The sequence below is a fragment of the Diaporthe batatas genome, assembly GCF_019321695.1.
Source record: "Diaporthe batatas strain CRI 302-4 chromosome Unknown Contig00003, whole genome shotgun sequence".
NCBI classification, from domain to species: Eukaryota; Fungi; Ascomycota; class Sordariomycetes; order Diaporthales; family Diaporthaceae; genus Diaporthe; species Diaporthe batatas.
Genome location: NW_025408550.1, coordinates 7,211,789 through 7,238,943, shown reverse-complemented (window position 1 = coordinate 7,238,943; position 27,155 = coordinate 7,211,789). Strand labels below are relative to the sequence as shown.

General features: G+C 54.2%; 9 protein-coding genes across 9 annotated transcripts; 5 read left to right on the top strand and 4 right to left on the bottom strand.

Moving 5' to 3' along the window:
* The first annotated feature begins 2,502 nt into the window (after nucleotides 1–2,502).
* KVR01_003922 (uncharacterized protein) lies at nucleotides 2,503–5,845 on the top strand. Its single transcript, XM_044782394.1, has 2 exons — nucleotides 2,503–2,859; nucleotides 2,978–5,845. The coding sequence occupies exons 1-2, from the start codon at nucleotides 2,609–2,611 to the stop codon at nucleotides 4,161–4,163; spliced, it is 1,437 nt and encodes a 478-aa protein (XP_044648937.1). The 5' UTR covers nucleotides 2,503–2,608; the 3' UTR covers nucleotides 4,164–5,845.
* On the bottom strand, nucleotides 4,550–5,476 carry KVR01_002854 (uncharacterized protein; the record flags this gene model as incomplete). Its single annotated transcript, XM_044782320.1, has 1 exon — nucleotides 4,550–5,476. The coding sequence occupies one exon, from the start codon at nucleotides 5,474–5,476 to the stop codon at nucleotides 4,550–4,552; it is 927 nt and encodes a 308-aa protein (XP_044647869.1).
* Nucleotides 5,846–6,702: 857 nt separating the features above from the next.
* Nucleotides 6,703–8,161, bottom strand: KVR01_003881 (uncharacterized protein). Its single transcript, XM_044791566.1, has 3 exons — nucleotides 7,927–8,161; nucleotides 7,523–7,585; nucleotides 6,703–7,441 (listed from the first exon to the last, which is right to left on the bottom strand). Exons 1-3 carry the CDS (start codon nucleotides 7,927–7,929, stop codon nucleotides 7,259–7,261), a joined length of 249 nt encoding a protein of 82 aa, XP_044648896.1. The 5' UTR covers nucleotides 7,930–8,161; the 3' UTR covers nucleotides 6,703–7,258.
* A 93-nt stretch (nucleotides 8,162–8,254) lies between these two features.
* KVR01_002611 (uncharacterized protein) lies at nucleotides 8,255–12,683 on the bottom strand. Its single transcript, XM_044789173.1, has 4 exons — nucleotides 11,846–12,683; nucleotides 11,722–11,777; nucleotides 11,263–11,520; nucleotides 8,255–11,119 (listed from the first exon to the last, which is right to left on the bottom strand). The coding sequence occupies exons 1-4, from the start codon at nucleotides 12,063–12,065 to the stop codon at nucleotides 10,214–10,216; spliced, it is 1,440 nt and encodes a 479-aa protein (XP_044647626.1). The 5' UTR covers nucleotides 12,066–12,683; the 3' UTR covers nucleotides 8,255–10,213.
* On the top strand, nucleotides 8,707–9,538 carry KVR01_002714 (uncharacterized protein; the record flags this gene model as incomplete). The annotated part of the gene is made up of 2 exons (XM_044794780.1): nucleotides 8,707–8,771; nucleotides 8,821–9,538. 2 exons carry the CDS (start codon nucleotides 8,707–8,709, stop codon nucleotides 9,536–9,538), a joined length of 783 nt encoding a protein of 260 aa, XP_044647729.1.
* A 908-nt stretch (nucleotides 12,684–13,591) lies between the features above and the next one.
* On the top strand, nucleotides 13,592–16,402 carry KVR01_003908 (uncharacterized protein). Its single transcript, XM_044783675.1, has 3 exons — nucleotides 13,592–14,352; nucleotides 14,409–14,460; nucleotides 14,544–16,402. Exons 1-3 carry the CDS (start codon nucleotides 13,700–13,702, stop codon nucleotides 15,606–15,608), a joined length of 1,770 nt encoding a protein of 589 aa, XP_044648923.1. The 5' UTR covers nucleotides 13,592–13,699; the 3' UTR covers nucleotides 15,609–16,402.
* KVR01_002230 (uncharacterized protein) lies at nucleotides 16,099–17,371 on the bottom strand (the record flags this gene model as incomplete). Its single annotated transcript, XM_044790184.1, has 2 exons — nucleotides 16,638–17,371; nucleotides 16,099–16,562 (listed from the first exon to the last, which is right to left on the bottom strand). The coding sequence occupies exons 1-2, from the start codon at nucleotides 17,344–17,346 to the stop codon at nucleotides 16,099–16,101; spliced, it is 1,173 nt and encodes a 390-aa protein (XP_044647245.1). The 5' UTR covers nucleotides 17,347–17,371.
* Nucleotides 17,372–18,449: 1,078 nt separating this feature from the next.
* Nucleotides 18,450–21,306, top strand: KVR01_002511 (uncharacterized protein). The gene is made up of 2 exons (XM_044792795.1): nucleotides 18,450–20,247; nucleotides 20,329–21,306. Exons 1-2 carry the CDS (start codon nucleotides 19,235–19,237, stop codon nucleotides 20,792–20,794), a joined length of 1,479 nt encoding a protein of 492 aa, XP_044647526.1. The 5' UTR covers nucleotides 18,450–19,234; the 3' UTR covers nucleotides 20,795–21,306.
* Nucleotides 21,307–23,218: 1,912 nt separating this feature from the next.
* KVR01_002798 (uncharacterized protein) lies at nucleotides 23,219–25,105 on the top strand (the record flags this gene model as incomplete). Its single annotated transcript, XM_044789653.1, has 5 exons — nucleotides 23,219–23,698; nucleotides 23,756–23,801; nucleotides 23,861–24,532; nucleotides 24,623–24,888; nucleotides 25,001–25,105. The coding sequence occupies 5 exons, from the start codon at nucleotides 23,219–23,221 to the stop codon at nucleotides 25,103–25,105; spliced, it is 1,569 nt and encodes a 522-aa protein (XP_044647813.1).
* Nucleotides 25,106–27,155: the final 2,050 nt, after the last annotated feature.

Here is a 27,155-nt window from a genome sequence, read left to right as displayed (position 1 = left end):
CGGGCAGGAGCACTGTTGGCGTACGCCCACAGCAGCTGTGGACGATTTCATCTTCAGAGGACTTGGGACCGTGGCAGCCACGACGCCAGAGCGTTTCTGCTAGTGGTTGCGAGAGAGAGAGAGAGAGAGAGAGAAGTCGAGAGAGAGAGCGAAAGTTGCTTGCTTGGTCGATTGCTTGGGTGACGTAAGGGCAGGCAAACAGGTTGACTGGCAGGCAGCCAAACGGGTTGGCTGGCAGGCAGCCAGTTCGAGGGTCTTATGGGTAGGCTCGAATTGTCGATTCGCGAGAGAGAGAGAGAGAGAGAGAGAGAGTTGTCGCGAGAGAGTTGCAAGACTTGCCCAGCGAAGGGGTCCTGCTTAGTTGGCGGTTGAATTTGCGCCTGGGCAGCCCAGACGACTCGCCTTCTAGAGAGGCTGCGACGGCGATGGCAGCATTGCCGATTCGTCCTCCTTGTTGAGGACTGCGACGGCAAAGCAGCCTTGCCGATTCGTCCCCCGAGAGGACTTGACGCCTAAGCAGCTTAGACGATTTACCTTGCTGTCAGAAGCCAGTTGGCAACTGATCAGTGTCGGTTGGCTTAGCTTACGCGTAAGTGGGTGGGTGAAGTGGTGTGTATTGGTGTTAGTTAGAGGTCTGCCTGGTGGGCGACGAAGCGCCCAGTTGGGTTGGCCAGACCTGCTGACTAAGCCTGGTGGTCCGTGCGTGCGCACGGGCCCACTAGCCTTGCAGTGGCTAATCCACTGCAGCCTACTATTCCCACATTTATAAAACTTTTAAAAATTAAATTAAGAAGTACTTTAAATAAATTAAGTTAAACTTTTTTAAGAATTTTTATAATAACTTTTATTTTAATAATATTTATATTAAACTAAGTATTAAGCTACTACTTTAAGCTTTATTTAACTTTATTTAAATTTTATACTTTAATAAAAAAAAGATACTATAGCTACTTAATTAGTTAATTAAAAAAATAAAGGATTAATAAAGTAAGTAATAGTTTATTATAAAAAAAAGAAACTATTAAAAGATTAATTAAATTAATTAATAATTATAAATTAATTAATAATTAGTTATAATTAATAAGTAATTAATAATAATTTAATAAATAATTAATAATTTAAACTTATTTTTATTTATTAAAGTAATTTAAATTTAAATAATTTAAATAATTTATAAAACGTTAATTTAAAGCATTTTTATAAAGCTATCATCCACTCACCCAGCAATTATATCCACTCACCCAGTTCCCACCGACCACTCACCCAATACCAATTTTTCTAAGCAACTCCCTCACATTTATAAGTACCTTCTGAGTCAGCACGAGAGACCCCATAGCACGATTTCCTTCTCCAATTTTCGATACTTTCAGTACAAGCGCCTTCTGGCACGCCTTCTAGCACACCTTCTAGCACACCTTCTGGGCTGCACACATTCAGGTACCAACTGAGCATTCAGATACCAACTAAACACTAGAAGGCTAGAAGTTTAGAGTACTAAAGGGCCAGAAGGGGTATTAAAAGGCTAGAAAGAGTGTAGTCTTCACCTTCACCTTCTTGGCTTCTAGCCTTCTAGCGTTTAGTTAGCATCTAAATGCTCAGTTAGTACCTAAATACGTGTAGACCAAATAGCGAAGGCAAAGGCAAAGGCGAAGGCGAAGGGGCGCTAGAAGGGGTGCCAAAAGGGGCGCCAGAAGGGGTGCTAGAAGGGGTGCTAGAAGGGGTGCCAGAAGGGGCTTGTACCAAAAGTATCGAAAATTTAGAGAATCCTAGTCAGGTACATAGTTTTATATAGACCCTATACGTAAATTCTTATACTAGGTGAGTAGTTAAAAAAAACTAGGTAAGTGGATATAATTGCTAGGTAAGTAAATATTAGCTTATTTTTATAATATTTAAATTAAATAAATTATAATTATATATTTAATAGTAATTTTAAATAATTTAATAATTTAATTAAAACTTATTTTATTAATAAATAAAGCTTTTTAATTAGTTAGAAAGAAGGGATAATTTTAAACCTTAATTTTAAAAGATTAAAAAGTTATTAATATAGGAATAGTAGGCTATAGTGGATTAACTACTATAAGTAAGGAATAGTAGGCCTATACTTATATATAGACTAGGTTTAGTTAGTAGGTCTAGCTAATCTAATTAAGCACTTCACTACCTATTAGATAGACCTTCTAACTATTACTAATTTATATTACTTTAACTACTTTTTATATATAAGTTAAGCTAACTATTATATATACTATTAAAGTTAAATTAAAGTATTATAAACTTTAATTTAAATAATTAAATTAAACTTTTATAGTTTTAATTCTTTTTTAAATTATAATAATAATTTAAAATTATTATTACTTAAAAACTATAATATTAAAGTAATGAAGCATTAAAGCTGTATACTTAATGTTTTTCATGTATTATATAGTATATCATTCTTAAAAATTCGGAACTTGAGCAGGATGTCCGTTTACCCTAACCCCCCGAGGTCCCTGGTGGCCCTAACTGACCTGTGAATCTCCATCGCAAAGCGGAGTTTAAGCCTGGCTGTAACATTAGTCCCAGGTATGATTCTGGGCTTATCTCCACCGCATTCTGAGGCACGATGGCCACCAAGAGGGACATCGATTCTGTCGACAACACAGACGGGGAAGACTGCCAGCCCCAGCAGCCCACGAAGCGGACACGGAACTCGAGTGGCCAGAAGAAGTCGAAGCAGTCGCACGAGCCCCAGACCGACCTCACGTACGGCCAGCGGTGCTGCTTTCCCGGCCTCGACCACGACTGTGCAAACAGCGACGAAGACCTCGAGTTCGAGGACGAGACAGACGCCCTCGCATACTTGCAAAATGTCAGGTAAGCAGTCCCGTTCGAGCCAGGCGCCGCGCCCCTCACTATTGTCCCGTATGTCTTGGCTGAACATTTGTCTCTCCATTCCCACAGCGAACCCCTACTGATATGGTGAGTACGATAGGCAGCAGGCCAGTAGCATCCCCCACCTCCTCGTAGCACCCAAGTCGGGTCCTCAGCTCCCTACGGCCCCAGGCTCAGCAGCCCGCTGCGATCCATACCACGACCGCGATGACGAAACACGAGGATACTACGAAAATGGGGCATATGCGGCCGCCCCCGACATAGTCGACGACGGCTCGCCCGACGGCGACGAGTCGCTCGGCCAGGGCGGACACGACGAAGCAGCCAGGATCGCCCAGGCTTACTACGCCTCCCTCACGACGCACTTCCTGAAACTTCGCGGGCGCCTGCACCAGCAACCGCCCCCGGAGGCGCTCGCCGCCCTCACAAGAGACCAGTCCACTTGCGTCGGACGCTTCGGCCCGGCGTCCAGGACCTTCACCACCTGGTCAGTCCGCATGCGCGGTGCCGACCCGGTGCCGGCACAGGTCGCCGCCATGGACAAGGATGCTGTGTTGCGCCTGCTCCGCGTCGTCCTCGGCGGCAAGTTCCTCCGGCGGGGCACGGAGCTGCGGGAGCGCACGTCGAGGTGGCTGTGGGCGCTCCTGGCGCGCCTGCCCGACCGGGGCGAGCTGGACTACATGGAGGTCGGCCACGTGCGAGATCTCGGGAAGCGCGCCGCCTTGCTGATGCACAGCTTGCGGGAGATGGCCGCTCTGAGGGAGGAGGTCGAGGGTGGTTGCGGCCGGGCCTCGTCTGAGGGTGATGGGCTGGAGGGCGACCAGGAGGACTGGGACGGCGAGGCTGAGGCGCTCGATGGCGACGGCAGGGAGACTTCTGCGCACCCCCAGGAAAGCGCCGAGCAGCCTCTTTCAGTTGCCGACGACGAGCCGGCGTCTGTGCTGCCCTCTTCCGACCTTCCCGCGGTGCCGTCCTCCACCGCCCCCGCAGGCGCGCCTTGCGCTGACATCGACGAGGCTGAGCAAATGGAAGATGGTGAGATTGACGAGTCGGCGCCTATGGACATAGATCCCGACGTCGAGAGCGCCAAGACACGACTCCTTGCCAAACTGAACAACCATGGCTCGAATGAATGCGTTGCTGACCAGGCGGGGGAGGAGCCACCCTTTGACCCGGCCCGGGCACGGATGAACATGCGGGCGACGCTGAACATGATCCTGACGGTCGCGGGTGAGATCTACGGGCAGAGGGATCTACTTGAGTTCCGGGACCCCTTCCAGGTTTGAGGCCGTGGCGATCACAGGCGAGCTGAGCTCCTGGTGGGAAACACCCAGGAATTTCTAGCGGATGAAAACCGTACAATGAATGGAATAGATAGCTCCCTAGTCATGGCCGCAGCTCCAGGTCTCTGCATGGCTCGACCTCATCCACCATCCTGGACAATGCTGTAGACCTGTGTGCTGTTGTCATCATTCATGAGATTTGAAATCTTCACCGAGAAACCCTCCTAAAACGCCGCGCTCATGAGTGTGCGTAACACGCGTGACACATGAATCCAAACGCCATAACTCGAAACCCCAGAGATACCTTTGCCGCCATGGGCAACGCCGTGGGCGAATTGAACTTGCAAGCTCGTGCGTCCCGTTCCTGGCCCCCAGAAAGTCTTGTCCATCTAGATATCCATCGCATCATACGCCAGCGCCTTATAGTCCAGAAAGTCAGCCTCCTGAAAATCTCCATCGACAGTATTCTCTTGCCCCAATTGGTCGAGACGCAACGGCATGATTGCGCCACCTCCGACACCAGCAACGTCCATAGAGGGAGCAGTCCCGGGGCGCGCCTTGTGAGCTCGGCGGCTCTTCTTGGGGATCGCCATGACACGGGTGTTGGTGTTGTCCCAGCCGACAGGTACGAGGCTGCGCGGGCTCACCTGCCCATCCATCGACGACCAGGGGACTTGTAAAGAGTCGGTCACGGATGGGGCATCAGAATCCTCATCTTCCGAGTACACTCTCTTCTTTGTCCGGCTCGCGGCAGATGCCGTGTTGATGGTCAGGGCTGGCTGGCCAGAGTTGCTGTCGATCGAGCCCTGGCTGCTGGTAAGAGATGGCAAGTCGTCGATGCTTGGGACAGAACCCAGCTGCAGGCGGGGAACCAAGGCGGCGGGGGCATCAGGGATGGAGTCGGGCTGGGGGGAGAGGCCGCCGACCTTGTTAATACCACAGAAAGGCAGCAGCTCCCGCTGGCTGGTGGCGGACGAGGGGGCTCGGGGGAGCGCCGGAGGAGTGGCTGCGTGGTTCATTTTTGCGGCGTCGTTGTCGGACCAGAGGCTGAAGGCGCTGTAGCTGCCGGTCTTGTACCCCTCGGGAACAGACTTGCGGACGCGCATGCCAACGTTGAGCAGGTGGGACTGAGTGTCTGCAGGCAAGACGGGCCTCGAAGAGAGCGAGGCCTCGGCACCGGGCCAGGCAGAAGTCGGGTTGTTGTTGTTGTTGTTGTTGTTGAGGGCGTCGCTCGTGGGGAAGAAGGAGGTGATCTGCCTTTGAGAGGGGTCGCTGGCTGATCCGGCGAATTGACGCTTGGTCCGCGGAGCTGACATGGCTGCTGCCCTCGGCCTTTATTACTGCTGGGAGGGGGTATGGGGCGCCGTGGCGTGACACGGATCTGTCCAGGCAAAAGGCTGGTAGCCGTAACCGGTGTCGCGTTACGCCAATGAAGAGCGCATGCAAGGGTGCAGAGTGGGACGAGGTGTTGGCAGGCTGCGAGACGGGCAAAGCAGTCCGGGGCAATCTTGAGCTGGCCAAAGGTGTGGAGGTCGGCCTGTCTGGGACAGAGAAAAAGGCGGTGGGGTTCGAGAGTGTTTGGGTAACAAGAGACAATGCTGAAGTCGACATGGGGTCAGAGGCGACGGCTAATGTCTGAGAATTTTGTCTTCATCGGCATGTGGGAATTTAGGAACTGGAGAATGGGGGTTGTAGGGGGGGGCTCCAACCTGTCGAGTCTTCTACTGGATGCCGCTGGTTTTGAGGTGATACGAATTGGGTGGGGCAATCGCGGTCCCCTCGAATATTGGCGCGTGCTTCCCGCGTTCGTTGTTGAAGACGTGTACTCATTGGTGTACCCCGGCTCTCATGTTGGCGGGCTATCACCCCAACTGGGAGACACCTTGGCCCACCGGGTACCGCTGCCGGGTACCTGGGTGCCTAGATAATAACACTACCTAGGTACCTAGGTACTTATGTACCAGCAGACCCAACGGAGAGGAGCGAGCTTTGGTCTTAGTCAGCACCACTCTTGATGGGCCATGGGCCATTGGTCAATGACGCCTTCACCGAGAGGCAATCGTGTAGAGGCGGGCTCTTTCGATGCTGACCGGCGCACGGCCAAGGGCGGAGGCCAGACACACAGGTAGCATTGGGAAAGAAAAAGCGGGGGAGTAATAGTATTGAATGTGACAGTATGTCTTTCTCCAGGACTGATGTGCGGTGGGACGGTCGAGAGTCGGTACGACATGACCACCATTAACCACCCTTCCTTTCCTTGGTCTGACTATCGTCGCCCGGGCACAACATCAATGCCGAGGTCAGTCTGCCAAGCGTACAGATGCTCCCATGGCCTGAGACCACGGTGGCGGGGCATTTCTTCTTCTTCGACTCGTGTATCTCAACCTGCGGTGAGGAAATGTGATTCAGCAGCGGCAAACCAGCATATTGATGGTTGCTCAATGATTACGCTACATTTGTCACGATACACCTACGAACGGGTACACACACACACACACACGAAGAGAGAGGGGGGCGGGGGCAGCTGGAGATACCAGGCTTTGTGAATCTCAATAAATTGCAATCGCGAAGCACCTCGAGTCCTCCAACTCTGCCCCAAGGTACGGGTATAGCGATCCTCAATTAGCGATCCACGTCATCACGTCTAGCCAGTCTGCCGACCAACCTCGTCACACACAGATTTGCAGACAGATCTAAACGCTCGTGAAAATGCCCATTTCCGGCTATCCACCTCGGTCGATGCAGCATATCTTCTGCAATCAAAACGTACTCGTGACACGACAAGCGCAAGGAGACGACCACGACGACCACGACGACCACAGAGGGGCTTTTTCGTGTCTTGATTCTTTAACTGAAAAAGTCGATTGTTGATGATGATGCAGATATCCGGACCCCAAACGCCCCCTCCATTTTTCGATGAGGTGAATTTGGATGTTCCATCTTCTACCCGCAACACAAGGTCGGCCGCCGAATTATTTGTCTAAACGCCCATGTTGAGAGGGTCTTGTCTTGCAGATATCCGATGTGCCATCGTAATTCATTGTCGTAAACCAGCCGTAAGGAAAGGGAAGCCCGACGTCATCTCAGCACGCACGCCACTACTTCCTTCGGAAAGAGCAGCCCTCTGTGAGTCGTGCCTTACCACCGGTAGGTTGGCAGAGGACAGTGGTGCAGCCCTGGCAGATGACGACGGTCTGGGCGTGGGAGAAGACAGTGGTGATGGTGAAGCAACCAGGGCACTTCACGTCCATGAAGAAGGAGCGGGGGGCAGGCACAAGGGTCTGTCAAGTCCAGTGTCAGTAGCTGCTGGCCTGGGGGCGGGCGAGACGTCGGGACGCAGGATGTGATGTTGGTCATCATACCTTGAGCTTGTGCTTCTTGGCCTCGGCCGCAGGGCTGGGGTTCAGGAGATCGACAGCGAGAACCTGGCGAGGGGTGTGCTGTTAGCTTTGATGTTCCGACGCGCCGGACGAGGTGCACCTCCGAACGGCCAGAGGTGTCTTTATCAAGGCGCCTGGCCGACCGGTGGCGGGTGTGTGTGTGTGTGTGTGTGTTTTGCAGTCATGGATTCAGATGCGCCGTGGGTAGTCCGTCATGATCCGTCGCTTGTCGAGCATCTTCGCATTTTTTCGTCTTCGAGCCGTCGGCGTTGCCTGATGGTCCAATTTTCGGTGGTCTCATGCAGACCTCGTTTCCCACGGCACACCGTTTTCGTTTCCATCGACTGCACACCGGGGCGGCCGGGACATCATCGAAATCGGCTTACCATCTTGATTGATTTTTGTCGGAAATTTGACTTGAATGTCTTGTTTCGGTTGACGAGATGTCTTGACTGGGGAACGTGTCCGTTGGGTCGTTTGTCGATGGCTGGATTATCGTCAAGACGAGGTCTCGCAGTGGCGGAGAAAAAGTTCGTTAGAAGGGCCCCCAGTTTGCAACCAGTGGCCGAGTGAGCGGGTGAGGAGATTGTGTGCCTGGTCCGAGCTCCCTCCTGTCACGTGCAGTGGCCGCCGGACCCACCACTGTTCGTTCGGCCTACTCAGTACATACAAGTGGCAAGCAACCCTTCTTCAGCTGCGGCCCAGGTACTCTACGGCCAGGGTCCTTGTCTCCCCCAACGAGCCTGAGCCTACCTAGCTAGAGCCAGAACCGAAGTCAGATCATTTGCACAATGGCTCGCCCGACCCCACTGTGGGGTCGTCAGTGAAGCTCTCTAATAAGCTCTAATAAGGAGTAACCAGCTACCTGTACTGTATGACATTGTCCACATAACCTGAGTTGTGCTTGCTCTGTCCCCAGCATCAGGTTTAGCAACGCTTATAACAGCAACAGTCTGGTGCATCTCTTGATTGTCTTCTCTTGCCGGACACACAAGACCACCACCACTACCACCACCACCACCACCGCCACCAACACGACGGCGTGTGCCCGATTTCCAGGCAGCAACGTTGTTTCTACCCACAAGCACAACTAACTGCCTGTCACCAGCACCACTGTCCCACCCCCAACAGCCTCTTATCTGATTCGACAACACCGTTCGACCACAATGGCCGCACCAGGAGACCAGCGCATAGCTGTGCCAATCGATGACCCCAATGCCGACACAGAATGGTGCGTTGGGCCGAACCCGTCTCATCAAATCTCACTGATCACCCGGCAGGAACGACATTCTGCGCAAACACGGCGTCATCCCTGAGAAGCCCCCAAGCCCGACTCCAATGATCGAAGAGGCAATCGTCGAGGCCAGGAAAATCGCACATGAGAACCGCCTTGAGGGTAAAGACCTCGACGAGCTGGACGAGCTCGAGGACGATGAAGATGACGACTTCCTCGAGCAATACCGACAGAAGAGGATGGCCGAGCTTGGCGCCCTGCAGAAGAAGTCCATTCACGGAAGCGTCTACCCATTGTCCAAGCCGGATTACCAAAGAGAGGTCACCGAAGCATCAAACAACGGCGTCGTCTTCGTCAACCTGACATCGTCCTCGGGGGGCACCAACGTCGAGTCAAGAGTGCTTTCCGACCTATGGAAGCAAGCGGCCAAGGAATACGGCGATATCAAGTTTTGCGAGATGAGAGCGTCACAGGCCATCGAGAACTACCCAGAGAAGAATTGCCCCACGATACTTGTCTACAAGAACGGAGACATCGTGAAGCAGATTGTCACACTTACCACTGTTGGGGGAGTGCGCATGAGCTTGCTAGATCTTGACAAGATTCTGGTTGAAGTTGGCGCCCTCCCTAATAATGACATGAGGGTTGTCAAACGAAGGAGGGAAGCCGAAGATGCTGAAGAGGAGAGGCTCATGGCCGGCAAGGGGATCAGAAGCAGCAAGACAACTGCCAGAGACGACGACGACGAAGACGATTGGGACTGATCGGCCCGAGAAAGGCGAGCGCAAGGCGTCCGAATCTGGTGCTGCCGACTTAAGTATGAGAATGACTGGCCTCTGAGGAATATCGGTCGCCCGCTCAGGTCACTCTCGAGGCGACCCTCGGCACATTCGGCATTTTTACATCACAGCCTCTGGGGGCCAAGCGTAAGGATCGCGGAATGATCAAGCCACTGCATTGATACGGTCGAGCGCCCACGCTGACTTTAACAATGCTTACGTTTCGCTCGCGGCAGCAGGCCTCTCATATTCATGTCCACCTAGATTTCCCACAAGGTTCACACATGCCAAATCGCGTTCAAGCCCCACTCAACTCATTCCAATGTGGGGAAGTTGCCCCAAACCATTATGACCGGTACTGTTGGTTCAATCAGAACGAGGCCGGGAATCGGTCGGGGGGAGATGGCTCACGCGAAACTCCAAATTCTCCTTGTCTGTGAGGTCGAGAAACTCGCTGTTCTCTTGATGTGCAACTCCGGACATTAAGTTGTCTCTGCGCTTGTTCTCGTACGTGTAATACGCCATGAGGAGCGCTGTCGTGAAACAAGCGAAGGCAGATGTCACAACTATCGCGACCTTGTCGCATTCAGTCAGTCACTTCGTCAACTAAGGGGCGACACTAAATGCAGAGTGCATGGGGACATCCGTATCCTCTGTAGATCAGCTAACCTTTGCGGGAATATAATCGGGACCATCTTTGCCTCTGAAGGTTAGGGGCCCGATGATATTTCCAAGACCTGGGCACGATTCGGTCAGCCTCACTGCCGGAGTTTTGCGACCCACCGAGGACCGGATCATCTTACAGAAGGACATTAGAAGAACCGCATTCATGGTCACCTTCTTGGTATGACCGGAGTAGTTCGCACCGGAGTATGAATACAACAACGGTAAGCTCGCTCCGACAATGTTTGTCAGGTAGTTCCCAGCCAGCTTAGCTCCCTTGCTGCCGTTGGCAGTGAACGCCAGGAGGGAACCACCAACAACACCTCCGACCAGGAGATATGCGATGATGATGGGGCCGCGCAGATTGAAACGGCCAGCCATGTATGTCGCACTGAGAACAGATATGCCCGTGATGACGCCTGATGGGACGGATAGCAAGGCCGTCTCCTTGGAGGTGTACCCAAAGCTCTTGATTATGGCCGCCTGATACGAGGAGACGGCGCCGTTGGGCACGTTGGACGAGATTGTTATGAGGCTAATCAGCCAGGTCTGCGGGTCTTTGAAGCACTCCCAGGCCTGGTACGCCTTGAAGTGTTTATTCTCGACGCCCGTCTTGTTTTCGCGCAACCTCTCGACAGCCCATACCTTTTCATCCCGCGTAAGGAACTTACACTTCATTGGGTTATCTGGCACCACCCAGATCACCAAGGCCCCGACCGCCATTGTGATCAGCCCAAACACCAGAAACATAATCTGCCAGCTGGTGAAGGCCTTGCTCGTGTAGTGCTGGAAGCCAAAGGATGCCAGCGCGCCGATGATGACACCCGTGGACGTGCCTAGGTACCATAACCCCATACGTTGGGGTTGTTCGCCCTTTTTGTACCACATGGTCGTCACAAGGATCTGACCAGTACCGGCATTCGCCGCGGTCAGCCAGCCATCAGGTCGCAGGGGTCTGAATTGTGTTTTTGATCCTGACAGTGTCTTGCTGCACACTCTCCTGCACTTGGGGAGTGATGTGAGGGTTGCTCCTGGACCTGACTTACCAGCGCCGGGGCAACGGCGGCCTCGAAGATCCCCAAAAGGACTCGAAGGGTCACCAATCCGGCCCAGTCCTTTGCTGTGGACACGAGCGCGGTCATCAGGCCCCAGAGAATGACGTTGGCACCAAGGTACTTTGCCGTGGGTAGGCGCTGCATAAGGTAACCCGTGGGAAATTCGAATGCAAGATACGTCACGTAGAAGACAAGCGCGAGCTGGGAGAACTGGTCGGTGTTGATGCCCGTATCCTCCTTGAGGTCCATCTGTAGCATTTGGGGAGTCAGCTTTGAGGAGACCAAGCAGGTAGTCGTGTACGGATTGGGGGACAGAGGGCCGCAATGTGGCTATAGTAACAGCTCAGCCCCAAAGCCAGCAGCGTCACACGTTTTTCTTTGAAAACACAGGCCAAAGACGGGACAGGGCTCTTCTTGAAGGAGTCGACGTAGTATGCGCAAGCTGCTTACGACGTTGGCATAATTCACCAGTGTCTTGTCGAGATATTGAAGGTTGTAACATGCCCCTGGGGTATTCGGTACTCCTCTTAGCTCGATACTGAGCGACCAACTGTCTGGTATTGAGAGAACCTACACATAAGAGGCACAATTCTCCAGTCTATTTTGCGCACGAGGCTTTTCTCGTCCACATCCGTCATTACTGTGGTCCCCTCTGAGCACAGGAACTCCAAGGCAGCATCAGCATCCTTGCTCCTCAGCGCCTGCTTCTCCAAGTCCATGGCTTTCCCCGAGGCGTCCGGAACAAGGTTGCCCGTTGTGCGGCTGGGCTGGTCATCCGATATCTTGTCGGCCATGGTGAGTGATGAGTTCTTTGAGTCCAAGGCGAGTATATGACACGGATTGATTCGAGAAGGACGACGAGACTGTCACAGCGCACAGCACATGAAGGAGGCAGCGCTTATTTGTAAGACAACCATAATAGTCTGCACAAACCCCACCTACCCATGGTCGTCGTAGCAGGACGCTCTTGTCAGCCACTCTAAGGGTTGTGCTTATCAGGCAAAGCAACGCTCTGAGAATCCATCCTTGTTTGCTATCGGGCCGCTGGTGATGGTTGGCCAGGAGCTGGCTCGGCAAGTTATCAAGTGCTTGTTCTGTGCCCGCAGCTATCTCCCAGCAATGCATGACGTCGTCGGGATGAGGTCGGAGCGAGGAGTGAGGAGACACGCAGACACGGCAGTGGAAACGGGCAGGAAATAGCCAGTACTATGGGCGACCCAGCAGATAAGAACAAGGTGCGGAGCGTGGCAAGATCGGCAACTTTTGGCAATGGGCTCCCCATGGGGCAACGTTACGGAGGATTCGCTGGAGTAGAGGCGTGAAGAATAAAACACATCGGGGGGAGGCAGGGGCGGTGCTGAAGTGGTCTCTTGCCCCGGGTGCCTCTCCGGAAGAGGAACGTATTCCCAGACGGTGATGTAGGTCTACTGTAGATACGTGCTTGTACGAGGTGGGTGGAAGGATACGGTCGGCCCTGGCTGCGTGGGCGTGCAGGGTACGGAGTACATGAGACTTACTTAATTAAGTACTTACCTACTATAATGGTGCCCATAAGGAGCTTTTTACAGTTGGTTTAGAATATACGACAATATAGTACATTATAGTAATCTAATATATTACACTTCTTCTAGATATACTTTCTTTATAATTTAATAAAGAGAGTACCTTACTATAAGCCTACTTACTTTACTCCTTCCTTTTTTTATAGTTAATAATAATAAAGATCTTTAAATATTTAAAAATAATTTTAAAAAGTAGCTTATTAGTTAGAGGGTAAAAAGAGAGTAAAAAGTAGGAGGAGAGGAAGAAATACTATATAATAAAAGAGTATTATAAAGTAAGAGTTTAATAGTTAATCTTTATATTAAAGTAATTAAAAATATTTAAAATTCTTAAATATAAATACCTTTATTAATAAATTAAATAGAAAGGTACCTCTAGAGGAATAAGCGTAATATACTAGATTACCGTAATATACCCTCTTATTATAAGTTCCCAACTAACTATTAGGTAACCTAATTATAATAAGAAAGCCCCTGCCAGCGCCATTGCAGTAGGTACCTACATTGCGCCCCAGCACAGACAGGCAGTTCTGTTTGTTTCTTCAACGGCCCGGCTTGTGGCCAGTGCTTTCCTCGGCCCTGCCCGCGCCAACGACGCGTGGGGCGGGGCCGCGACAGGGGGCAGACAGCTCCACTGAACCCCTGGCCACGGGTCCTGCTGTACCCAGGTACGTACCTGGGCACCAGGGCAACCCTGTCGTGGCCCCCTCGACCCCCCCGGACGTCACGGAGACAGAACGCGTCCCACGCGACCACTCCTCCAGTCCTCCAACCCGCTTCACCTCCTCCCAAGACCGAACTGCCCAGCTGCAGGGGCTTCCAAGACATACAGACATACGCAGTCATCCGCCGGATCTGCGGGCAACATGGCTTCTCAGGCCGGACAGGACATTCCAGAACATGGACAAGTGGCTCAACCCGCGGAGCACCAGGCGTCCTCTCCGCCTTCACTGGACCATTTGACACCGTCTTCACGCCCAGAAACGCGTGAGCCCTCGCTGCCGCCACAGCCCGCCGTCTCGTGGGACGCGCAAACCCAGTCCTTTGCCAAGCGGAAACGAAGCACCGCCTCCCAGATCTGGTCCGACTCAAGTGACCCTGCCATCTTCTCTAGCGATGATGACCCTGCACTGGACAACTATGTTCATGGCCGTCACAAGAAGAAGCGCTATGTTGGCTCCTGGTTCCAGCAGCGCCCAGCAAGCTCGGACTCCGGCCTGGGTCCTCGCCCTGGCTCCGGCGGCCGCCCCGCGTCCAGGTCCAAGAGACCGTTTGTCCCGGTCGACAGCGGTGTCTTCATGGGCAGTGACAGTTCCATTGATGACATCCTGGACGAGCTCCCCCCCGCCAGGGCGAACAGCATGGTCTTGCCCCGAGCCACAACAACGAGACCGCCGGCCCCGCAGCTTACCCAGGTGCCGCGTCTGTCGCACAAGGGAAAGCTCTCCGAGGCGGAGGCAAAGGCCCAGGACATCATCCGGCAGTGTATCGACCGTGGCATTGAGGCTGTCGACTTATCGTGAGCCCCCCCCAAGAGACCTCTTGGGACGCTAGTCTTGCTGACGCGCAGGGTAGAGCCCAGGGACTCGGGCACATCTCCAACCCAACCATCTCGTTGATATCGCAGGTACTATACTCTCAAAAAAGATATAGAACAATGATATATCTAAAACTAAGAACACAGCTAACAACAATGTTTCTGATACTAAGATCGCCCGGATCCCCAATGTCGAGAGGGGTGTCCCCTTTGAGCATCAGGACCCAGAGCTGCACCTGTTTCTCTGGGGCAACCAGCTCACCCGGGTCCCTGGCGCGGTCTTCGACCTCGACCACCTGACCACCCTGAGCCTGCGGGGGAACTCGCTCACCGAGCTGCCCCCTGCCATTTTTAAGCTCAAAAAGCTGCAGACCCTGAACGTCTCGCTGAACAGCTTGAGATTCCTGCCGATCGAGCTGCTCGAGCTCATCTACGACCCTGAGAGCTCGCTCGAGACGGTGATGCTTCACCCAAACCCGTGGTACCAGCCGGAAGGCGGCCAGGAGCCGGACGCCCCTTGGTCATCCCAGAATGCAGACCGGACAAGTCCTGGACCGGGCCCCAAGGGGAGGGGTTGCAAGTGGCTCTCCCATGAGCCTCACGCCGGCTCGTACCTGGACGCCAAGCTGTGGGCGAGATCACCAGTAGAGTTCAAGGACACAAAAGGAAGGGTGTATTCGGCTTTCCGGGTCAGGTCTGGCGACAAGATCATGCCGACAGAAGACCTCAGTACGGAGCCGTTGCCGCCGGCACAGGACACTGCCCGGCAACGGGCCTTGCCCTCCACCGAGGTCAAGACTACGAAGGTACCTACCCTGATGGAACTAGCCCTCCAGGCATCAGCCAGGAATCCTTACCTGTCCGAGCTGCCCGAAATGCTAGCCGAAACCACCCAGAACACGCGCATGTGCGAGCTGCTCGCCGACACACAGGTAAACTCATACACAGGTGGTCTGGGTTGCACAGTCTGTAGGCGGCGGGTCATCAGGCCGACCGCGCAGTGGTTCGAATGGTGGGAGATCTTTGTGAACCGCTTGGCCCCCGGGGAATCTGCCGACTCGGGACCCCGTGCGACGGTGCAATACCTCACCCAGTCCCCCGAGGAGAGGCTAGTGCCCTTTGTCAGGCGCGTGTGCTCCTGGAATTGTGTCCGAGACCCGTCCAGGGGCTTGGGCAGACCATTACAGGAGGACAAGTTAGGCGCAAACGGGGGCGAGGGCATGGTGCAAGAGCAGTAGTCACATAATACAATCATGAGTGTTTGCCCAGCGGGTTGCACATTCCGAGCGAAAATGATTGAGTTGTAGAATCCTGTCCTGTCGGTGATATATAATGGCCTTAATTCCAGGTCGTGATGGATGTGTATGATCCAGGATATACCTCTCGTGCCTTGAACAAGGAAATGTTCCTTTTCAAAAGAAAACGACCATTGCGACAAGGCCATGTGTTGTCAGTACAGGCACGGAGGAGTGGTGTCAGGAAAAGGTCCTTGTCTGGTAGGCGCCTCTGGACCTCGAGGTGCAGACGGCCACTGCAGCTCCGGCATCTAGGGCCTACCCAGACCGGGTGCGCTTTGCAGACTGGCCAGAAGGGGTCTGGTCGCCCCGAAACCTCAACGACGCGATTGTGACCGCACGAGGTGTACAAGACAGCCCTGCTCGAGGTTTATAATCCAAGACGTCCAGGTTTCTTCGACGGAGAGCGACGCGCCACCCCCAGGCAGATGGGTCATGCAGGACTTGTTCCTGGGGTGGCTGCGAGCTTGGCTGCCCTGTCGCCCCTCTGGTAGACGTACAGGGCCTCGTCCTTGCCAGCAAAACTCGGCAGCGGTATCTGGACGACCTTTGTCCAGGCGGGCTGCTCGTGACGCATGTACTCGTCAAAGGTCATGTCGCTGAAAGATGTGTAGCCGTTCCGGTTCTGGGTGCCGACGACAGCCAGCGTGTCGCCCCTGAAGGCGTTTATCAGGTCCCTGGTGAAGCCGCCCTGGACGCCGCCGGCGAGGCCCCCGCCGACCACGGGGTAGACCATCAGAAGCACCATGTCGGCGCCATGGGCGTTGCGGGGCTGTGCCAGCCACTTGGTGCCGTCGCTGATGACGGTGTCGGAGACCCAGCTTACACGCCAGTCGCTCTGGGCATTGTCGACGGGCACGACGGCGGGCAGGCCGTGCAGGCGGAGCATGAAGGACCCTAGTGGTCAAGTTAGTCGTGCCACGAGCCCCAAGAAAGACGGGGATCGGTAAAAGGTGGCAAGGTGATGCTCACAATAGCCGTTGCCGCTTCCCACATCGACGACGGTCCTCCCGGCGGCGACGAGGCGCAAGACCTCGAGGCTCTCGTACGAGGGCACGGCGCAGCCGAAGTGGTGCATGAAGACGGGCAGGACGTGGTGGCTCTGCTGCGGGCGGGCCTCGGCCTCGGGGCAGGGGCCGCACCACTCGAGGTTGCGGCAGGACCACTCCCAGAAGTCCAGGTAGATGTTTGGGGGGACATTTTTGGCGGAGGGCTTCCTCTTGGGGATGTTGAGGTGTGCGGCGCCGGGGTGGATGAAGCGCTTGGCGGCGAGGTGGGCGGCGACGCTGGAGCGGATGCTGGCCTTCTTGGCATTGGCGGCAAGGGCCTTGAGGGCCGAGGATGTGAGGCTGGAAGGCTGGAAGATGCGGATATAGTCGTCGATGTCCTGTGGCGGCGGGGGCGGCAGCGGGTCCCGGCGCTCGGGCGAAGCATACCAGGCGTGCAGCCCGTTGAGGCCGCCGAGGCCGATGATGTGCTGCACCTGGGGCAGCGTCACGGCGGTGACGGCATGGTAGGTCCAAGTGTCGTCGGCAGGGAGCTGGAACCAGGCCTTGACGGCACCGGCGAGGTCATGGTTGGCCAGGAGGGAGAGGGCCTCGGTCCTGGCCTGGGCGTCGTGGACACGAGTGGCGGGGTCAAAGGCCGGCGAGCCGACACAGGCCACGGGCTTGCTGGCCATCGGGGGGGATGGGGGATGGGGGGATGGGGGGATGTCGACCTTGGGTTGTCTGTCAAATCGGGGCACAAGGCAGGGAGGGCTCTCGGGGCGGGAGGGAGCTGAGGACGTGGCGCGCAGGTCTGGCCTGGCCTGTGCTCCCGTACCTCGTACCTAGGTACGACCCCGGGGCTGACGGGCTGGCCACTATCGATTGCAGCTGAATGTGAGCGATCTGATGAACCCGATCTCTCTAGGTGGGCAGGTGGGCAGGTGGGCAGGTGGGCTCTACAGATATCCTTCCAATAAGTCTTTACCGCCAAGGAGCAAGGGGGGCTATATCCCTTCTATTTATGCAGTCATCTGGCTGTACCAATAGATCAGGACCAGCCCCCTGAAAGTAGCGTATATTAAAAAATTCAAGCTGGGGACTAGTTGGAAGTAGTGAAGCCTAAAGTACTTATCTAATGTATTCTACGTATTGGGGGTCGGTATCCATAGACTTTCTAGTAGCTAAGACAGCCCCCCCTGCTCCTTGGCGGTAAAGATTTATTGGAAGAACCTCCGTAGATCCTGCCGAGCACATGGTAGTGTATCTGTTGACCAGGACCCCACCCCACCCCCGCCCCCCGCGACTACTGTGTACTGTAACGATAATAATAAGAGCCCTAATATGGTAGGACACGAAGCGCCTCGGCCCCCTGAGGCATTTACACCGCCCAGGCCTGGGCGCAGTGCCTGCGTGGGTGCAATAGGCCTAGCGGTGGTGCCCGATCGTCCCGGTCCCCTCCAGACGGTCCTGATCGAGTTGTGGCGTGGCGCACCGAGGTGAGACCAGGATCTCTGCGCCTGAGCAGCTGTCGGGCTGTCGGGCTGTCAGGCTGTGCGTGCTGAGGAGCGTGCGTGCGTGGGCAGGTGGGCCGTGAGGGCCTACGGAGTAGAAAGCGGCCACTCTGGGGGGGGGCCGTGTCGTTGTCGCACTCGCCTATCTGGTGTGACGTCTCCCCACCTACCTAGATGCACACTGCATGCGTGCAGGCTGCAGGCTGCGCATCTCGCATCTCAACCCAACAGCACGCGTTCAAGTCAAGCCCATCCCTTCCGACCTCTGGTCCAGATTTGATGATGTTGACCGTTGGTCAGCGGTTATAGTCGACGGTTGACCGCCAACGGGCGCCGTCAACTGGCCACCTGAGGCTACCTACTTGAGTGCCCAGGTCAGTAAGTAGGTAGGTAGGTAGGTGGGCAACCTGGGTTAGTACCTAGGTAGGTTCGTTCCTAGATACCTACTTAGGTAGGTAGGTAGGAACTAGAACCATGCCCCCTGTCATTTAGTTCCCCCCATCCCCTTTCACTTTCCCGTCGTCCTTCCTCGTTCTCGTCCATGTCCATGTCCATGTCTATTGTCCAACATCCAACCCATCCCGATAGACGGCGGAACTTGCCTACCAGCCTGCCAGCCAGTACTCCAAGCGCTTTTTCCTTTTCCATGCCACGCTAATAACAGGCGTGTAGCACCGCACCACTGCACCACCGCAGCACGCACAACCCAGCCTCCTGACTGCAATAATTAGGCCCATCCCACCAAAGACTCACCACTTACCATTTACCACTCACCACTCACTCACTCACTCACTCGCTGCAACAACGCGCCCCCGTCTTGCCGCCCCTTCAACCTCGTCCAGCTGCTTCGCCGAGCCACAGACTGACTGCATGACCCCGTGCGCCTGAGGAACTCCAGCCCAACGCCAGCTTCTCACTGCCCTATCCTGCGGCCGCTGCCCGCGCGTCGCATCATCCGGAGCACCCGCCCTGCGCCGCCCTGCCTGCTCCCTCTGTTTCTAAGCTGGCCACACCTGATCTTTCACCTCCCTGTCCTGTCCACGCACGGGATGTGAGATAGTAATAAACCATGGACCCTCTCCACAAGACCGACTCGGCCATCTCGGTCGCGTCCAAAGACAATGGTGTCTACGATGAACCCGCGGCCTCTCACCACCACCAACAGCCACCTTCCAAGAGGCCCAGGACGGATGACGGCTCCCCACGCCCCGACAACTTCCGCCAGCCGTCGCCTACACCACAGTCTGCAGCTCCCCGCCTTCAGTCTTTGCCTCCAGTTACACGACCATCCGTTCCACCCACCATAGAGAATCTTCTTGCCCCAATTGAGCCTTCTCCACCACCACAACAGGCCCATGCGAGCCCGCGCCAACCCCCTCATCATGAGCATGTCACGCCCTCCTCCCCCGTGGCCCCAGAGCAGTCCCTACCAGGTCGACAAGATCCATGGATGTCTACCGAAACCCAACATCCTTACTCAACACGCCCGGGCGACGAACCCGCTGCCGCTGCCGCTGCCGCTGCCGCTGTCCAGTATGACCAAGACTCTGTGCGGCAGGCAGGCGACGGCAACATTGTTGTCGACGAGGACGAGCTGGAATCCGACCCGGGCTACGAGTCTGATCGGGCCAGCTTCGCCTCGACCTCTCTGTCCAGCAGCGCACGGGACTACCTGTTTGAGAACGGACGGCGCTATCACAGGTTCAGGGAAGGCAGGTACAACTTCCCCAACGACGAGGCCGAGCAGGACCGGGAGGACATGAAGCACGCCTGCGTCAAGATGCTATGCCAGCAGCTCTACTTCGCACCACTCGACGAGCGCAGCGTGCAGAACGTGCTCGACATTGGCACGGGGACGGGCATATGGGCTATCGAGATGGGAGACCAGCTTCCTGCGGCCAACGTCGTCGGCATCGACCTCAGCCCCATCCAGCCGGACTGGGTGCCCTCAAACGTGCACTTCGTGGTCGATGACGCCGAGAGCGAATGGCTTTACCCAGAAGACCATTTCGACTATGTGCATTCGAGGCACACGGTCATGGCGATCAAGGATTGGCCAAGGCTGTACAAGCAGGCCATGACGTGAGCCCCCCCCCCTCTTCCTCCCGGCCCTGGACCTTGTGTGTCTTCATCATCACTACTAGCAGCTGACTAGGGCTTTAGGCATCTGAAGCCTGGCGGCTGGATTGAATCACAGGAGATCTATCACTACCCCATCTCGGCCAATAACTCGATGGCACCGGACCATCCCATCGCGCAGTACTGGGGGCTGATCAAGGACGGACTGGCGAACCTGGGGGTTGACTTCCACGCGGCGGCAGGTGGCAAGATCGCAAACGCGATGCACGAGGCCGGCTTTGTCAACATTCACGAGCGTGTGCTCCACGTGCCTCTCGGGACCTGGGCCAAGCACCCTAACCTGAAGATGGTAGGAGAGTACTGGAGGCAGGTCCTGCTGGACGGCGCACAAGCCATCGCCCTGGGCCCGCTGACCCGAGGCTGCGGGTGGACCCGGGACCAGGTGGAAGTCTTCCTCGTCGAGGTGAGGAAGGCGTATTTTGACAACAGCGCGCTGATGTACATGCCGATGCACATAGTATGCGGGCAGAAGCCCGGACATGGACTCTAGAGGCGGGGCGAGGCGGGGCGGGACGGGACGGGACGGGACACCATATCATACTGGGCACGGTGGGCACCTGTCTTGGGGAGCGGGTTTCTGCCCTGGTGAGCCCTGGTGAGCCCTGGTGAGACCAGGCGGCTGGAAGCTTGGGCGCCAGTGCAGGTTGCTCGCCGGTTACTGGTCCTGACGGGCTCCCAGAGGGTAGTATGCAGCTGTTAGGGCTCGTCCGCGCGGGTAGCGTCCGATCAGATAGATCATAGGCACTATTACCGATGCCAGCCGCCTAGCGGCCCCATAACGAAATGACACGAACGTGTGGGAAACGTCCTGGCTGGCCGGTGAGCTGCTGAGGGGTGTTTAGTCAAGATGCTGGCTGACATGGCGGCTGACTCCCACGGGAGGGGACCCGACAAGTCGGGACAGCGACGCCTCGGGTGAGATGCCCGACCCAGCCACGACCAATCGCTAAAGTGATGTGGTTCAAAATCTCACACTGGCGGTTCCATGACGTGCAGTACGGGATGCTGGGGGAGGTGGGAGGGGCGGGGGACGGCTGGACGGGCAGACGGGAAGAGGTACTTCGTAGGGTGGAAGGATAGGGGGGCTTAGATGCTGGGGTAACACAAGACGGCCACACCCAATTGGAGTCAAGCAGCACCTTGATTTCTTCCTCTAGTCCACTCACGGCAACGAGCACCACGTCGGCTCTCGCAACAGTTTAAATCGCACAGCACAGGGTGCACGTGTGGGAGAAGGTAAGCGGGGGCGCCGATATGGCTCCAGCCCGCCACAGCAGAAGGTTGCTACTGTAGGATGCCAGGATAATGCCCTTACCGGCACAGCTTAGCTCGCACCACTGCCACGGCCCTGGGCCCTGGCCTTGGGGCACAACTTACAAGGGCACAAGGGCAGGGACTAGTAGAGTCTTTTTGCGCAGCTCTCCACGCTTGCCCACGCTTGCCCACGCTTCCCACGCTTCCCACGCTTCCCACGCTTCCCACGCTTCCCACGCTTCGTCCCCCTTCAACCCTGGCTCTCGGGACGCGGGCCAGGTGCTAGCGGTGCCTTGGCTCTCCACGGCCAGGTAGTAGTAAACAAACAAACAGCCACATCGGACACTCCATGCTGGCTGGGTAGCCCCAATGTCTGTCTGTCTACCTGTCTTGTCTACCCGTACCGTCCGTGCCGGGACGGTGACAAGGCCTGGGGCTGGCCGCCAGTAGGATGTCGGCCGGCCGTCCAGCGTCCAGACGTGCTCGCTAGCCCCAGTTTCTCGGCGCCATTCGTCCCAAGCAGTGGGCCACGGAAACTGGGCGGAGAGATCCACGAGCTTCGTCCCGGGGCGAAATGAATAGTGGGATCGATCCCCCTCTTGCCAGCCTGCCAGCCAGCCAGCCCATCCTGCCACTGCTAGCCTGCTACTATGTAGTAGCCAGCTTGCCAGCCTGTCCTGCCCTGCCTGTCCTGCCCTGCCTGTCCTGCCCAGCAGTACTCCGTAGTGTACCTGCTGAAAGGTGCCGAGCGACACTTGGGAAGCAAGCCCGTCTCATGGTCCCTGCTAGCCTCGCGACACTGCTAAACCCCATCCGACCACTCTCCCGCCGCATGCCTCTCCGTTGTTAATAAACTCCCCGTTCCCCTTTCTCGCCCACCGTCCAGGCGCCCGCCCTTTGGCGATAAGGTTACCGTCTCTCGGGTCTCAAATTGTGTATTGCGTATTGCGTATTGTATGCTTGCTGGACACGCCGACCTGGTCCACATGCTGCTGCTTCCTAAACCTCACGAGGGGCCTCAACATCAACGGGTATGCCGCCTCTCTTGCTCTCTCTTGCTCTCTTTTGTCTGCTACTCTCCCCCCCTCCCTCCTTCCTTCCTTCCTTATTTCTTTGTTTCTTGGTGCCTTCCTGCTTCGGAGTTTGTGTGAAACAAAAGTTGCTACCACAAGTGCTCCCCTACCCAGCAGTTTTATGCCCCGGCCCCGGGCGTGTTATTGCTCGTCTTCCTCACCTCAGTTCTGACATGTCCCCCTCCAGACCCCGCTTGGCCCTGCTTTCACTGGCTCTGGTTATGGCTTTAGCTTGTCCTCCATGTTGCACATCCTGTGGCTCTGCATTGGCACTTGCAGAAAGTGGCTGCTTGCTGTGTAACCTCCCGTGCTGTGACTGTCCTGTGGCAGGCGTCAGGAAGTCCGCCAGGCCTGCTTTTCCTGCCCAGTGTCACGATGGCGGCGATGGGCACGGAGCCACTGAGCCTTGGGCTCAGGGCTTACACGCGACTTGGTGGACAACTGACTGACTGCAACGCAAGCAGTCTACCATTTAAACCCTCCGCGGGGGCTTTGCCCCTTGACAAATCGCGGCCATAGGGAAACACGCACTCCTTCCTAGCGTCTCTGCTGCAGGGCGCTCTGTGGCCACAAAGAGGGCGGCCACCATGACCAAGTTCAGCCTGAGCTCCTGGCTGGCCCCAAAAAGTAATGGCACCAGCGGCGACATCGAACGCAAGCGGCAGAACAGGCGGACCTTTTCCGGCTTCTCTGCGTCTTCGCCTGTCACGACCCCGGCGAGCGGCCCAGAGACTGGCAAGGCACCGAACGGCAAATCCCATCAGAACCCAGCCAGCACCTTGGAACCTGCCTCTACCCCGGCGGCCGACCCCTCACAATCGCCTGTCTCAACGCCGGCCAACATGGTCGCTCTTTCGCAGAAGATTGCGAGGGAGACCGATAAACTGGAGGCGTACATGAACGAGAACGGCCTTGCCATGCCGTCGTTCGATGTCGGTGCTGCAGATGACTTTCCCAGGCTGCCAGAACATGTCCAGAGGAGCAGACTGGAGATCATACATGCCACGAAGGAGCTACGAGATTTGGCGGTTGGCCCCCGTGAGAGTGTGAGGTGGGGTGTGTGGGAGGTAGGTTCCTGGCCGGTGCTCTCATATATCAAGACATGTTCTTACGAGGCATTGTAGTTTCTTGACGTCCTGGCCCTTCAGCTGATCAACAACTATGGAATTGGTGAGTTCAACCCGGCTACAATGAGCTCCAAGCGCCAACCCAGCTCACACGTCTGCTAGCCAAACTTGTCCCGCTCGACAAGCCCATCACGTTGGCAGAACTACAGTCTCTGACGCCGCTGGATCCTGTGAACCTGGCACGCGCCCTTCGTACAGCCATGACAAACCACGTCTTCTGCGAGCCCTCTCCCGGGGTCATCGCCCACACCGCGGCGTCTCGTCTCCTGGCCACTGACGCAGAGCTCGCCGCGTGGGTGGGCTTCAACGCCGAGGACATCTTCCCAGCCTCGGCCCACAGCCTCCAGGCGCTGCGGCAGTTCCCCGAGGCCACATCGCTGACCCGCAGTGGCTTCCAGTTCGCCTTCGACACCGTCGACAAAGAGCCAATGTTCGTCACCTTTGGCAAGGACGAGAACCGGGCCAAGCGCATGGGCCGCGCCATGGCGAGCCTGACGGGCGGCGAGGGATACGAGGTTCGCTTCTTTGTCGACGGCTACGACTTCTCCGAGATCGAAGCGACTGGTGGCACCTTTGTCGACATTGGCGGTAGCCACGGGTTCGTCTGCGTCGACCTTGCCAAGAAGTGGAAAGGCATGAAATTTGTGGTGCAGGACCTCCCCAAGACTGTTGCGAGTGCCCCCAAACCAGTCTGTGAGGATGCTCAGGTATCCGAGAGGGTTGAGTTCATGGCACACGACTTTTTCACGACGCAGACTGTGAAAGGGGCCGACGGTGAGCTTCCTTCCTCTGCCCATCCCCCCGAAAAAAAAGAAGGCAGTCCCTCAACAACAGCCCCCTCTGACTCGGACATGTTTCCCGTAGTTTACTACTTCCGCTGGATCATGCACAACTACTCTACCCCCTATGCCGTGAAGATACTCAAAAATCTCGTGCCGGCCCTCAAGCCGGGAGCCCGCATCATCATCAACGACCACTGCCTGCGTGAGCCGGGTCAGGAGAATCCCTGGGACGAGAAGATCATGCGCCGCATGGACTTGGTCATGCTCGCGCTGCTCAACGCCCAGGAGCGCACCGAGGCTGAGTTTAGGGAACTGTTCCGCATGGCGGATGAGGGATTTGTCTTCAAAGTGAGTGAGGTGTTTTTGTTTTGTTCTTACTTTTTGGTTTTTTCTTCTTCTTCGCGAAAATGATCTCCTTAAAATATGGTATGTTGAGCTGACGCATGTCCTTGCGCGGTAGGGAGTCACGCGACCTCAAGGCTGCCGCATGAGCATCATCGAGGCCGTATGGCGGGGAAAGGACAACGCATTCACATCAGATGAGGGCGAGGCCGAGAAATCATAAGGGCTACCAACACGATGCTTCTATCAGTGGTGGGACGCCTGTGTATCTGCTAGGCAAACGAGTCATCAAGTTGTTGGGATCGCCTTCAATGTTACTTGTACGGATCTTTTGGGGCTCGGTTTTCGCTCTGCCTCGCTATGCTCCGGTGTTGGTTCCAACTAGTCTACATGGCAAACCGGCAGTGGGAGAGGCAGCTGACATAGAACATTCAGTCAGCATTGTGGGATGACTTTGCGGATTCTGGCGCTACGGCAAGGCTCTTTGCCCTCTCCTACTCGACTCTTTGCCCTTCTGTCGCAGCGCTATAGTGTATACGAATGTGGCGGATATGCTGTGTATATATACTTCCAATTTTATGCTTGATTTGGCATCACCAATGTCGCCGCCCCAGAGAGTTGTCTGACGATCCCGCGAAGTGACTGGGAATTCGTATCCGTACCGTTCAAGTGGATAGGGTAGCTGCATGCCCACCTGCCCAGGTGAGTTGCTCGCTGCCGTGCCGATCATAACATGCATGTGCCATTTCTAACATGTAACAATCACTTAGTCTAGTGGCTGAGGAATACTCAAATCCTGGGCTCAAAGCTTCACAGCGATCAATGCCGACCTCTTCTCGCTGCTATCCTGGAGGCAAAGACTCTGCTTCAATTCAAAATACTTGAATAGGACTCTTCCCATCAAAATAATGCTTGCGGATAGACGAGAAGAAGGGGTTTATGCCTCAACCATTAATCAAATACCTCGCGGCTCTTTGCTTTTCTAGATAAGGCCAAGACGTAACAAAAAGATGCAATGCTATTGTGTATGCCTTGGCTGCAACATCTAGTGGAGAAGTCAGGCAATATCACTAGAGAAGAAGGCCGTCTTGCGTCGTAACGCTCACAAAGAAGGGATGCTACAATTCCAAGAGAATTACAATGTCTTCCACGTACTTCAAATAAAAAGGCGAAAAGAAGCAAAAAGTAACAAACCTAGATAATTGCTTGGACGGTCACCACCTGGGTACGGTGGCCGTTTGAATTTGGCTCCCATTGGCACAGGTACACGACCCGAAGCCGATGATCACCATGGCTTCAGTTTCCCTGCCATCGAGATGGTGCCGTGCGAATCTTTTCTCGACCTCGGCCACACCTCGTTGGTGACAGTAAGCCCACAGCCCAATCTCTTCCTTTCTCATAAGCCATCTCAGAAGACTTCTGGGTAAGGTTACCCAGCCCTTGTTACCAATGTATCCCACTCCAACCACAGCAGTCTTCTTGACAATAGTGTGCAATGTATATATAATGCGATACTAGACCTCTAGACCCTCTCCAGCCTCCAGAATGGACATAACTAGCTATAAGACTAAGTCTGTAGACCTATCCACACACATCCCCCCTAAAACAACACTTTTCTACCAAAGGTTACTATATTTAAATCTCTTTTATTAAATCTATATAGTTTCACTTCTATTCCATATACATCCAAGGACATACATAGTGCCTTTATATAGTAGTAAGCACTTAAAACCTAGTGTTTAAAAAGAATATAATATTAATAATAATAGTTATAATATAATAAATATTATTAAATTTATAAAGTCTATATAATTTAATACTTTTAATTTAATTTAAATAAATAATAAAACTTTATTTAATTTTTTAAATATTTTAAGTTTTAATATTAGTAAATTAAAAATAATATAATTAAAATATTTTTAATATTAAATTTAAAGATTTATAATTATAATTTTATAATTAATTTTTATTTAATTATATTATATTATTATAACTTTATTAAATTTAATTAAAACTTTTTTAAATAAATTAAATATTTAAATTCTTTTAATTTAAATTTAAAATTCTTATAAATTTTAATTTATTTTAAATTAAACTTATATTATTTTAAAAATATATTAATTATTTTAAATAATAATAATTTTTAAAAATAAAAATTTATTTTATATAATTATTAAAATTATAAATTTAAAGTAATAATAAAATATAGTTATTTTATTTAATTATATTTTAATATAAATAATAAATTAAGTAATTATATTTAAATAATTTTA